The 13,137-nt window shown below is 45.7% G+C and overlaps 1 protein-coding gene and 1 pseudogene across 2 annotated transcripts; one reads left to right on the top strand and one right to left on the bottom strand.

Moving 5' to 3' along the window:
* Positions 1-246: 246 nt before the first annotated feature.
* On the top strand, positions 247-4,482 carry AT2G15420 (myosin heavy chain-like protein; the record flags this gene model as incomplete). The annotated part of the gene is made up of 8 exons (NM_127102.1): positions 247-273; positions 640-661; positions 706-2,328; positions 2,403-2,519; positions 2,651-3,201; positions 3,302-3,618; positions 3,698-3,885; positions 4,454-4,482. 8 exons carry the CDS (start codon positions 247-249, stop codon positions 4,480-4,482), a joined length of 2,874 nt encoding a protein of 957 aa, NP_179144.1.
* A 428-nt stretch (positions 4,483-4,910) lies between these two features.
* Positions 4,911-10,652, bottom strand: AT2G15410 (annotated as a pseudogene; the record flags this gene model as incomplete). The annotated part of the gene is made up of 1 exon: positions 4,911-10,652.
* Positions 10,653-13,137: the final 2,485 nt, after the last annotated feature.

Below are 13,137 nucleotides of genomic sequence, written 5' to 3'. Positions count from 1 at the left end.
CCGACTTGATGTTGTTGGGCCGAGCAGCTCTCATTTGGGCCGAGCCGGACGATCTGATGGGCCGTTCTTCTGATGGGCCGTTCTTCTGATGGGCGTTCTTCTGATGGGCCGTTTTGACTTATTCATTTTGTGCTTGGGCCAAACTGGGCATGAAGGGCAAGGCCCGTATCCCACAATTAGTCCCCCCCTAATCCGGTAAATGAGAGCTTGCTCGAAGTCGGCGGGTTTCTGTTTGAAACTAGGATCATGCCCGTTCGGCGTGAACAACAGGTAGTGAGTTTTTTTTGTTGTCTTGAATAGATTTTTTTTGGCGGGAGTTGCGGGTCGCGTTTGCTTAACCGAGAAGTCGGACCGTTGAGGTTGCATTAATTATTTTCGCTTACGCGGGAAGTCGAATTTTTGTAATATTATATGCCATATTCGTTTGATATTACTGTATCTCGATATCTGCTGGATATTAGAGCTTCCATATTTTCATACTGTTGCATCTTAAAATCTGCTGGATATTGGCATGTTTCCATATCCCCTAACTGTTGCACCTTAAAATCTGCTGGATTTTGGCATGTTTCCATATCCACTGAATATTGTGATGTTTCCTTCTCTCTATTTATACACCTTTCTTCTTCATTTTTCTTCTAGTTTCTTCTCTTCACAAGAAAAGGTAAATTTCTTCTTCTCCCCCTTCTCTCTTCTTTCTCTCTCTAGCTTTATGCTTTAAAATTGGAGTCTCCTTCTTGCAAACCCTAGCCGTCGGTTTTGTTTTAAGAAAAGGGGAGCCGCCAAATATGGCGGCTGAGCGAACCGGCGAGCTCGAATTTGGATTAGAGGAGGTCGTCGTACCCGAGCGAGCTGAAGAAGCGCCCACTGTTGGGATTAGTCCGATTAATCGGGAAGCAGTTGGAGAGCTCGGCGGGCATATAGCTCGGCACAATGGTTTTGGTGAGGGTGAAGTTGCGAGAACCGAGTTTGGTCCAAGTTGCGAGACGGTCGAACGGAGTAGAGGCGAGTTCGACGTGCGTTTTCTCGCTGGCGAGCTCGTCGATGGTGACGGAGATGAGCTTGTTGGCGTTGCGGGAGAGAACGGCATAGTGGGGGAAGAGCTCGGCGTGTGTTCTAACGGAGGTGAGCTCTCTGGTGGCGACGGAGAGATTAACGGAGAGAGAGAAGAGCTCGGTGGAGAGAGAGAAGGACTCGTCGGTTGTGAAGGAGAGATCGGCGTAAGAAGAGTGGATGTAGCGGTGCGGCCAAGCGGTGAAACATCGCGCGAGAGACCAAATGGTGACGTTCTCGAGCCGAGCGTGCACGAGACACGTAGAGAGCGAGATAAATGTGGTAACAACGGTCAAGGAGAGCTTAGCAAAATGGGTGATCCGCTTCAAAGAGACGTTCTTGGAGCTAGTAGGGTGGCGAGCGCACCAAGCCCTGCTCGATTTGGTAAGGGGAAGAACCTTGATGCCATACTTAATGCGGAGTTTGGTGGGTTTGACCCGATGGATGATCGCGACTTTGGAGGTTTTAATGATTTCGGAGAGGAAGTCTCATATGTCTACGACTGCGAGAATGTCGATGAAGATTACATTAGCGATCCCGAGGGAGAGCTTGGTGAGAATGGTGGATTGGGCCGTCTTATGATGGAGAACGGGTTTGATAATTTGGTTGTCAGTGGTCGTGACACGGGTGCTCGGGGTGCAGTTGGTACAAGGCCTGTTAGCAGGATTGAGGAGCGACGCACCGGTGACTGTTCTGCTGTCAGAGGTAGGCAGATTGTTTTAGGTCTTCGTGCTTCTTATTTCGAGAGGGTCGTAGCTCCGTTAGATCATGGTTCTTCGCTATGTGATGATCAATCATTAGCGGACATGCTTATCCTCTGTAATGCGCCGAGAGAAATAGAGCTCCTCAAACCGGATTCGCTACAACGCCCTTGGACTCCACCAGAAGGATACATATGTTTGTATGAGGCGTACTTTACACGTTGTGGGCTTCTGTTTCCTCTTCCAAATTTTCTGACGGAGTATTGTGCTAGACGGAATATCGCGATATCTCAGCTTACTGTTGGTGCGATTCGCAATGCTATCGGACTAGCAATATTGGGAGCTGAATGCGGTATCGAGATTGACACTGATTTTTTTGAGGAGGCGACTACTTTCTCTAGAGTAAAAGAGAGCCCGGGCTCGTACTATGCTAGTGCTAAGGCCAAGCATAAGATTGTTTCTGGTGCTGTCAGTAAAATTCACGGTTGGAAGCGTCGTTACTTTTTTGTGAAGTTGAGCGAGTTCTCGGTCGAGAATCTTGATACGGTCTTTGTTGATGATTGGACCATGTCTCCTGGTAGACTTTGTTTTGTTGTGACTTTGCGGGTTAGTTTTCTCCATCGTTCTAACTTGTTTTTGTTTCTTTTGCAGAACCGGTTTTTCGAGTTCGCGATTTCCCTCCCGGGTTTCTCGATAATATTGCGAGAATCAGAGAGTTGGGTGCTTTGCATTGGCCGACCGGTTCGTTTCCAGAGACTCGCCAAACTCGTAAGTTTTTTTTTTGAGTTTTTTTTTTTTTTTTTTACGCCATTTCCTTAGCTTCTCTTCTCTTTCTTGTATGTTTGCCAACCACCAACGGAATTGCCTTTTGTGATATTGGTTTTTGGGTTTGTTTTCAGGTCCTAGAATGGGAAAGATTATTCCGCAACTTCCTCGTTTTGTCGACGAGTTTGGGGAGAATCCCGATTTGATGAACGGCGTAGAGCCCTCTCCAGTTGTTACAGAAGCGCGTTTGGACGTTGAGAATAGAGGTGACGAGAGTCTTGGTCGGGGTTCTGCGACTGAGAGCGCGACGGGGGACGTCGTGGTAGATCGCTCGGAGAAGCGCCCAGTGGCTGAGGACAAGGGGACAGATGGGGACGTCGTTCATCGCTCTGCTCTCCCGTCGCTCGGAGGATCAACGCCCTCGAAGAAGAGGACTTCCCGTGATGATGCGGAAAAGGGATCTTTCAAGGTTCCTAAAACCCCAAGACGTGAAACTACGGTTCGTGGAGCGGTAGACCATGGCTTCTCTTATCAGTACAAGGCTAAGGATATCGCGTTTACGCAAAACGCGACTTCTTGTGCTGATCTTGTTTCCAGGATTCGTGGTGCGAGTGACGATTTTTCTTCGGTTGATCGTTTCGTGGAGAGAGAGCTCTTTAAGGATTGGGCTCAAAAGACTTGTCAGGTTTGTTAATCACTTCAATGTTTCTTGTTGATGATTCCTCTTTTATGTTTCTTCGCTTTTCTGTGACTTTTGTTTGATGACGGGTTGTTTGGTATTTCAGTCGATTGGAGCGGGAAACCGGCTTTCCTCATTCCTTGGGTGTAAAGCCAAGGTTTCCGCTACCCGTTTGGCGACTGAATCGGCCGAATGTGAGGCTTTGCAGAAACTTGCGAAGGAGCTGGCCGTTGAGAGAGAGCGGTCTGCGACTCTCGAGAAGCGGTCTAGCGAGCTTTTCGAGCAGGTTTCCTCGCTTCAGTCTTCCGTCGATGAAACGCGAATGCAGTTGGAAGCGTTGGACAAGAGGTTTGCATCGGAGGGTGCTAGGTTGAGGAAGTCACGGATCGAGCATGTTGCCGCGGAGAGGAAGAAGAGTGATAGGTACCTCGCCCGAATTGATAGGAAGAGGAGGCATATCATTGATACTAATGCCGCATCGGACTTCTCTTCTCACTCTTAGCCAAGTTACAGGGACTCTTCAGTGTCTCGAGAAATTGGTTAAGAAAAAGGTGGCTATTCCCCCGGCGACAATCCGTGAGCTTGAGGTGCGAGAGCGAACTTTGGACAATGGAGTTCGTCAGCTGGAGGTCGCCGACTTGCTTCCGGGCGATCTCGATCCGTTTGAAGAGGTGGAAGCCGGAGCTGTTGGTGCGCGACTCGGAGTTGACTCCTGCCGACCACTGATTTGTTCCGATGCTTGGTCGTTGTTTCCCTTTGCTATGTTTCTTTTTATCGGTTTTCTAGGCTAGATCCACATTTGTGTTTTCGTGGCTAGTTGGACTTTGATGCGTATGTTTGGCCCGTCGTTGGGTCTTTGCTTTGTTATGGATATTCTTGCGGTTTTATGTTATTTATAGACTCTTTTATTGACGAAAATTATGATTATTTGCTTTGTATTATTGCGTGAGCTTTAAGTGTGAGCTCGGCATGTGTTACGCCTGCGAAGTCGGGTTTGACTTGTATAATGTGTTTTACGATTTTTAAGATCGGTTTATAGGAGGCGTGAAAACGGTAATGACGAGCTCTGCCGATTTTTTGAAGTTCTTGGCGCAAGGTTATCCTTGGTTTACATTTGACAAGGTTGTCCTTGGCGTTTAAGCTTGGTTTCAAAACATATTATGGGGCAAGGCGTCCCTTGACTTATCCTGTATATGTTTGGCTCGAAACGCAAGGCTTACGTATGAAGTATGCGAGACTGGCTCGTCGTACTTTGTAGGTGCGGCGCTGGTGTCCGGCATATCCTGAAATTGCTTCCAGGTAGGCAAAAACGTGCGAGCGGACTCGGCTTACTAATGTTCCGCCGCCTATCAGCTTATTGGGTGCGAATCTGGGTCGGCGGTTAATCTTTAAGTGTAAGTTTTTGCTTACTTAAGTAAAGATATGGATTATTTCGACTGGAACGGGTTTCTTAGGCCCAACCGACGAGCACCATTGCATCCATGAGGGAACGCGTTTAAATGTTTAGATCGTGCAACTAGCCAGGAAGACGATGTGGGAGAAAAGTAAGTATATAAAAGAACTTTTTATATTATTTTTTTTTATATAGCTGTGCCTTTGTGAGAGGTTGCCTACGTACCATTTGGAAGGGATCAAGCCGATCGTAGTTCGTTTTACAAAGGGTTAGCTCGGCAGGCGAGCGATTTTTTTTTTGTTTTCTTTTGTGTCTTTTGGTTTTAGTAGTAGTAACGTTTCAGATTTGCCGAGTTCCATGAACGGGGAATCGGTGTGCCATCCATGGTGAGAAGTTCGTAGACACCTGGTTTCACGACTTTGGATATAAGGTACGGACCTTCCCAATGAGCTCCTAACTTGCCAGCGTCCTGTTCGACCGTGTTTTCGAAAACTTTACGGAGGACCAAGTCGCCTTCTGCAAATAGTCGATTCTTTACTTTCTTGTTGTAGAACTTGGCAGCTGCTTGTTGGTAGTTTTGGATACGAAGAAGTGCTTGATCACGCTGTTCTTCAAGGGTGTCGAGGTTGTCAAGGAGCATCTGGTCGTTTAGAGTGGGATCGTTGATTAACATAGAACGACGAACTGTGGGGAGGCCCGCTTCACACGGTGCTAATGCTTCCATTCCGTATGTTAGAGAGAACGGAGTTCGGTCGGTTGATCGGCGCGGTGTCGTTCGGTACGACCAAAGTACCCCGTCGAGCTCGTCGGCCCAAGCTCCTTTCTTTTCATCAAGCCTTTTCTTTAGTCCATCGAGAATTGTTTTGTTAGTCGCTTCGGCTTGGCCGTTGCATTGCGGATATCGTGGAGTTGATTTGCTGAGACGAATTTTCCATTTTGCGCAAAAGCCTTCGAATTGGAGTGATGTGAACTGGGTGCCGTTGTCGGTAACAATTTCGTATGGAAGTCCATGATGACAAATGATGTTCTTCCAAACAAAGTTTTGCACTTCCTTGGATTGGATGCGAGCGTACGATTCGGCCTCGAACCATTTGGTGAAGTAGTCCGTCATCACGAGAATATATTTTTTTTGGCGAGAAGCAGGGAATGGTCTGATTATATCCATTGCCCACCGCATAAAAGGATAAGGTGGCATGGCGGTTTGGAGGACTTCTGATGGAATGTGGATAAACGGAGCGTGACCCTGGCACTTTTCGCAACGAGCTACGAATTTTTCACAGTCTGCATTCATGGTTGGCCAGTACTGTCCATGTTTGCGAATCTTTAAAGCCAAAGCGCGGCCGCCCGAATGGTTACCTCCGGCTCCTTCGTGGATTTCTCTCATGACCTGTTGTGCTTCCTCGTCGTCGAGACAAGACAAGAGGACTCCAGTTGCACTCCACCGTAAAAGATGTTCGTGGGGAAGCGTATACTGAGCGCTTCGAGCGCGGAGACGTCGTGCTGCCCATTTGTCCTTGGGGACAATTCTATCGGCTATATAGGAGCGGATTTCTTCTATCCAATTGGTTGAAGCAGGAGAATCAGAGTCGGCTGATCGGTTGGAGTCGTCTGATCGGTCACAACCGCTAGACTGACCGGGATCGCTTGAACAGACTAAGTTGCCAGAAGGGCCGGCATCTTCCGAGCGGTCGGTTGCTGGTGGTAAGATAACCATGACGATGCTGAGTTGTTCTGCAGTTAAGTCGATGACAGTATATTCAGATGGTTTGGTGATCGTGCCTTGTATCTTTATGCTAGGAACATCGATGCATTCTACCGGGATCACACGTCGCAAGTCGGGATCAGATGTAGAGGCGAGAACGGCTAAGGCATCTGCAGGCGCGTTATCGCTGCGAGGAATCTTGGTGAGCTCAAAAACTTCAAAATTGTAAGAGAGTTCTCGTACAACCTTAAGGTAAGCATCCATTCGTTCGTTTTTCGCCTCATAGTTTCCACTGAACTGGCTGGCGACAAGTTGAGAGTCGCAGTAAGCTTGAATTTTCTTTACCTCGATTCCATGGGCTAGGCGCAGACCAGCGATAAGAGCCTCGTATTCTGCCTCGTTATTCGATGCTGGGAACCCTAAGCAGAACGATTGCTCTAGTATTTCACCTGTCGGAGATTCCAAGCGGACACCAATTCCTGAGCCGTGTCGAGATGAAGCATCGTCGACGTGCAAGATCCACTTTTCGACAGGGGATACTCCTGCGATAAGGTCTGGTGGGAGCTCGATGAGACTTGGCGCATGTTCGGTTCTTGTAGGCAATATCATATTCGCTCAATTCTACGGCCCATTTAGCGAGTCGGCCGGATTGGCTTGGACTGTGAAGAATTGTTCGGAGCGGCTGGTTCGTAAGGACTTCGACTGTGTATGATTTAAAATATGGCCGCAGTTTTCGAGCAGAGATAACGACTGCAAATGCTAGCTTTTCCAGGGTAGGATAGCGTAGCTCGGCACCGTCAAGTGTTTTGCTCACGTAGAAAATGGGATGTTGTTCTCCACGATCTTCTCGTACAAGGACTCCGCTTACGGCCGAGGTAGACACCGCAATATAGAGATATAGTGTTTCCCCTTCCTCGCATTTTTCGTCCCATTCAAACCGTTTGTTGGCTCGGAGTAACTGATAGAAAGGCAAACACTTGTCAGTTGATCGAGAGATAAATCGATTTAAGGCGGCAATGCGTCCGATAAGCCGTTGTACTTCCCGAGTGTTTCTTGGAGATGGGAGGTCGATTATCGCCGATATTTGCTTAGGGTTAGCCTCGATCCCGCGGCGAGTGACTAGGTAACCAAGGAATTCTCCGGAGGTTACTCCAAACGTACATTTGGACGGATTCAACTTCATGTTATAACGATTCAGGACTTGGAAACACTGTCTAAGGTGAGTGATGTGTTCTTCAGCTCGCAACGACTTGACGAGCATGTCGTCAATGTAGACTTCCATCGAGTGATCGAGCTGGTCGGTGAACATTTGATTCACTAGTCTTGGGTAAGTAGCACCCGCATTCTTAAGTCCAAATGGCATCACCTTGTAGCAGTATGTCCCTTGGTCCGTGATAAACACAGTTTTTTCTCGGTCATTTTGGTGCATCAGAATTTGATTGTAACCGGAGAAAGCGTCCATAAAAGACAGCAGCTCGTTACCAGCCGTAGCTTCCACAAGTCGGTCGATATGCGGGAGAGGAAAACTATCTTTCGGGCAAGCCTTATTTAGATCTGTAAAATCGATGCATACTCGCCATTTCCCGTTCTTTTTCTTAACGACTACAGGGTTTCTCAGCCAGTCAGGGTATCTCACTTCAACGATGGAACCGGCATCGAGCAATTTCTTTACTTCCTCGTTCACATCTTTTGTGCGATCGGGACCGAGCTTTCGTCTTTTTTGTTTCAATGGTTTATATGTCGGGTCGACATTAAGTTCGTGGCAAGTAACGGCTGAGTCGATTCCCGGCATATCTTCAACGGACCATGCGAAAGTAGCTGCATTCTGGCGGAGGAAATTAACAAGCTCATTTTGGAGTTCTGACGGCAAGTCAATCCTGATGCCAACGCAGCGAGACGGGTCGCTTTCATCGATGTTAACTTGGACGACCGTTCCTTTTTGAGGGTTTGGGCGTTCATCTTGAGTTGGGACTAGCGGCGCGGTCCCGCTCTGTAATTGCTATAGTGGTCGAGCGTTTCGTAACTGTCGTTCGATCATGAAACATGTTCGTGCGACGAGCGGATCGCCTCGCAATGTATAGGTTCCCCGGAGCGTCGGAAACTTAACGCATTGATGGTAACTTGACGCAACGGCCTTCATCTTGTGCAACCATGGCGTACCGAGTATGACATTATAGATGATTGGTTTGTCAACAACGGCAAATTCAAACCAGGAGACCGTTCCACCAACGTAGATTGGCAAGGTGATCGTGCCGACGGTCATTATTGTGTCTCCGTCGAAGCCTGTTAGCGGTTGGACTTTGTCCTGGAACGATCGAACATCGATTTCCAGTTGGAGAAGGACATCTTTGAAAATCACGTTTACAGAGAACTAGCGGGTCGTTTTGAGAATTTTCGTGACAATACTTTCTCCGATCTTTAATTCGACAACTAGCGGGTCGTTGTGACTTCCAGGAAGAGCGATATCGGCCTCAGAAAATGTGATGGGTTCGTTGCATTCAACGGCAGAGGTGTTTTTCTCGATCCATGCACGTTGCTTCTCGCCTTGGCGGCGATAGCTTTTGATTGACCGAACTGAATCGCGGCATGCCGTGAGGCCGCCCATAATCATATTTCTCCGACGCTTAGAGGCCGGCTCGTCCTCGAATTGTCGTGGTGCATCGTGATTTCGTTTATGGGGTTCTGCTCGCCGGTCATCATCGTGAATGCGTTCTGCTCGTCGATCAGTTTCGTCTTGTCGGCGTTTATCGTCTTGATTATCTCGGTCGGTATTCTCGACTCGACGATGCGTGTTGTCTCTGTCGTTTGTGCCCGTACGACGTCGATCGGGCTCTATGTCGAGATCGCCTTTTTTAAACTTCGTCAGGAGGAGAGTTTGTAATTGTCGACACTCGTCAGTTGAGTGTCCTGGAATTTTATGAAACTCATAGTATTTTTGGTCTCCTTTGGCATCGGCCGATCGATTCCACTTATTCCATGGTTTATCAGATCGCGGTGCCGTGTCCCCAACGTAGTATGACGTTCCCTTTTTTAGTTTCTCTTCCTTAGCGTAGTCAGCGTCGTAGTGCTGTCGAGACTCATGATGCCCCTCCTTCGGTTTTTCCTTTGCGATTGGTGCTTTCGCCGAGCCCTGTCGATGAAACGGTTTGCACAATGTAGTGCATCTGCTAGAGTCGCTGGTTGGTTAAGCAGAAGATCTTCTCAAAATCGTGACCCGTGCCAGAGCGCATTCCGCAGAGCCGCAATTGCAGCATCGTCAGGGGTGGCTACGCTAGTGACGATTTCTTTGAATCTTCCGATGAAACTTCGGAGTGATTCCTTAGCGGTTTGGGCCATTGTCCACAGGTCGACATTAGAAGCACCTTTCTCCATGAAAACTCCGTAGTTTTTCAGAAAACTAGTGGTGAGTGCGTGGACGCTGTCGATTGAATTGGCTTCAAGTCGAGAGAACCAAGTAAGAGCGGCACCACTTAGATGTTTCACGAAGAGTTGACAACTTCCAGCATCTCGGTCCTCATCGGAGAAGTGTGCACGGCCGATCGCTATGCTTACAGACGTCAAGAATGGCCTTGGGTCAACGAGTCCTTCGTAATTTGCCAACTTAATTTTGCTGATGTGGCGAATGCGAACGTCGGAGATGCACGAAGTGAAAGGAGAGCGTTGCGTCTCTTCCAATACTTTATCTACTTCTGGGGTCGAGCTGACGGCGCGATGCATCTTGGATGACGTATCTTTCAATGTGGTTCGTAGTTGCTGGAGTTCCCGATCACGCGCACCGGTATCATCGTCTTCTGTTCGGCGTGCTCGAGTGTCGACGTTCGGTCGGTTGTCACGGTTCGGCGCATTTTCACGAGTGTGCTCGTCGATGGACCCAACGACGATGGAGGCAGGCCTGTTGCGTCGGTTTGCCGATCTTTCCATGACTGGAGTTCGCTGGGGCGGGATTGTTTCGTCATCGCTGAGCTGTCGACTTGCGCGAGCTGCGGAGGACTGGAGTTGCTCGATCTGATTCTGCGAGGCCTCCTGGGCGGCAACTATCGCGTTGATGCGTTCGGAAGTTCTTGCGTCCTGTAAGTCGAGTCGGTCGAGGAAAGATCGGATGACTTCGTCGAGATTGGTTCCTCGTGGAGTTATCTCTCCTAGGTCGGCAGGAGCTGCGACAGGAGCTGCGGCTGGAGGTGCGACAGGAACTGCGGCTGGAGGTGCGACAGGAACTGCGGCTAGAGGTGGCATCGTCGGGCGAGCTGGTGGGGGCGTCGTCTGCCGAGCTGGTGGTCCGGCAAGAGGCGCGCTGGTTCCGACTCCTTGCTCGTTCGAGGTTTCCGTCATCTCGTCGTGGCTCTCCGGGATTACTGGCAACATCGTATCTGTTTGTCAATATCAGAAGAAACTCTGTCTGGCCCCACGGTGGGCGCCAATTGTTTGTACAGAGGTTGTAACAATAATTATTAAGGGGTTTGGGGAGAACGGAGTAGCTTCTTTATTAATGACGAACGGAAAAGACGGTAATTTAACAGAACGGAGAATCGTAAGTACAGAACGGAGAACCGAAAGTACAAATCGAAAAACCAGAAAATACAAAACGGAAAACGGGAAAGCAAGAGATAACAGAGCTAGGCAACTATTCTCTCTTAAATTCTCTAGGTAATAACTCCTGGTCCCTTTTCCCAATAGTGTCTTCTGCTATTTATAGGCTAGGAGCTGACCTAGGGTCTCCCCTGCGGTTTTACGTTTTTACCCTCTCAAGTTTGTCGGGCTGGGCCGAGCAGCTTTCATCTGGGCCGACTTGATGTTGTTGGGCCGAGCAGCTCTCATTTGGGCCGAGCCGGACGATCTGATGGGAAATTTTTTTTTAGCAGGAAAAATAAATTTTGGCACCAAAAAAATAGCGGGAAACTTTCAGTTTCCAATTACATGTTTTTATTAGATGAGGGTAATTTAGTCATTCTGTTCAAAGCAAGGGATATTTTTAAAAATGAAAAATATAAAAGGGTATTGTTGGAAAAGGGTAGTAAAAAAAGGGTAGTTTTGCAAATCTCCCTCTTTTAAAACCCTTTTAAACCCTTAAAAAATCTTTTAAAATCCTTGTAAATATTTTAAAACCCTTTAAAAAACTGTTAAAATCCCTTGTAAATCTATTTCCCGTCAAAAAAATTGTGAGAAAAATGTTTTGGTGGAAACTTTTTTTGGCGGGAAAATTTTGGCGGAAAATTTAGTTTCAGAATATTTTAGGCAGGAAAAAATCAATATTTTATTTTGTTAACTTAAAACATTTTCCAAATAGGAGTAAAAAGGCATAAATGAAAATGACAAATAAGAAAGGGTATAATTGAAAATAGGTAATGTTGAAAGGGTATTCTTACCAATTATTCTATGTTTTTAATGTGTCTAATTTAAAACCATTTTGGAATCGTTCACCAATTCTATGATGAATATTTTTAATTTTAGTATTCATATCTATACCAAAAGTTATTGATACGTAATATATTTTTCATTCAAATAATTTGAGTTATTGATATATGATATATTTTTCATTCAAATAATTGAAGTGGTGAAGGAAACAATGCAACAGTGAAATTTATATATATATATATATATATATATATTTTTTTTACTTTTGAAAACTTACAACGTTGTCAATTATTATTTTTGTTAAATTTGAATTTAGTTATAAGAAAATAAACCCGTCCATCGGACCAGTCTTTATCTATATATATGTAAAAGTAAAGAATGAACAACATATCATTACTCACCATAAACTTATTTTGTGACTGACGTTCATGAACTTGAAAGAGCTTTAATAAACCCTCAAGAGGTATGCAATTTAAAATTGGATATCCACTATGCAAAGGTCTTCCATATTGAAGTTCATGCTATTCATGTGTTGCTTATCTTGGAAAGTTTATGAATTTTTATGTTACTTAATTCAAATAAAGATGTTATTAGGTATCAGTAGGGGTGTCAAAATGGGTCAAAATTCATGGGTCAAACTCAACTCAACTCAATCCATGGACCCTAATGAGTTGAAATTTTTGACTCAAATGAGTTGATGGGTCAAATGAGTTGATGAGTCAATTGGTTTGATGAGTAAAATGAGTTGAGTTGTAATGGTTAATGGTTTCAATGGTTTACCCAATTAACCCATCAAGTTTTGTAAAATTGAATTAAACCAACTAAAATCTCTAAACCAATGTCAATTTAAGTCTAACCAACACATCTAAATCAATTTAATAAAATTAATAGTTTTCCAAATTTCTTAAATATACAAGGGATGAAATTGAAAAAAAAGTAAACTCGTAATTTTTCCACCAAAAAACATAAACCCGTGATTTTCCCGCCAAAAACGTAAAACTGTGATTTTCCCGCCAAAAACGTAAACCCGTGATTTTCCTGCCAAAAACGTAAACCCAAGATTTTCCCGCCAAAAACGTAAATCCATAATTTTTCCGCCAAAAACGTAAACCCGTAATTTTCCCGCCAAAAAAAAGTAAATCCGAGATTTTCCCGCCAAAAACGTAAATCTATAATTTTCCCGCCAAAAACGTAAACCCGTAATTTTTCCACCAAAAACGTAAACCTGTGATTTTCCTGCCAAAAACGTAAACCCGAGATTTTCTCGCCAAAAACGTAAACCCGTAATTTTCCCGCCAAAAACGTAAACCCGTAATTTTCCCGCCAAAAACGTAAACCCGTGATTTTCCCTCCAAAAACGTAAATCCAAGATTTTCCCGCCAAAAACGTAAACCCGTAAAAAGTGGAATCCGTAAATATCATAAGTTTGATGATAATGAATTAATAATAATTATTATTTATTATTGTTTTATAATAATAATGTTGGTCTGGTATG

The sequence above is a fragment of the Arabidopsis thaliana genome, chromosome 2 (assembly GCF_000001735.4).
Source record: "Arabidopsis thaliana chromosome 2, partial sequence".
NCBI classification, from domain to species: Eukaryota; Viridiplantae; Streptophyta; class Magnoliopsida; order Brassicales; family Brassicaceae; genus Arabidopsis; species Arabidopsis thaliana.
The sequence above is the reverse complement of the archived record's forward strand: the minus strand, read 5'-3'. Positions and strand labels throughout refer to the sequence as shown.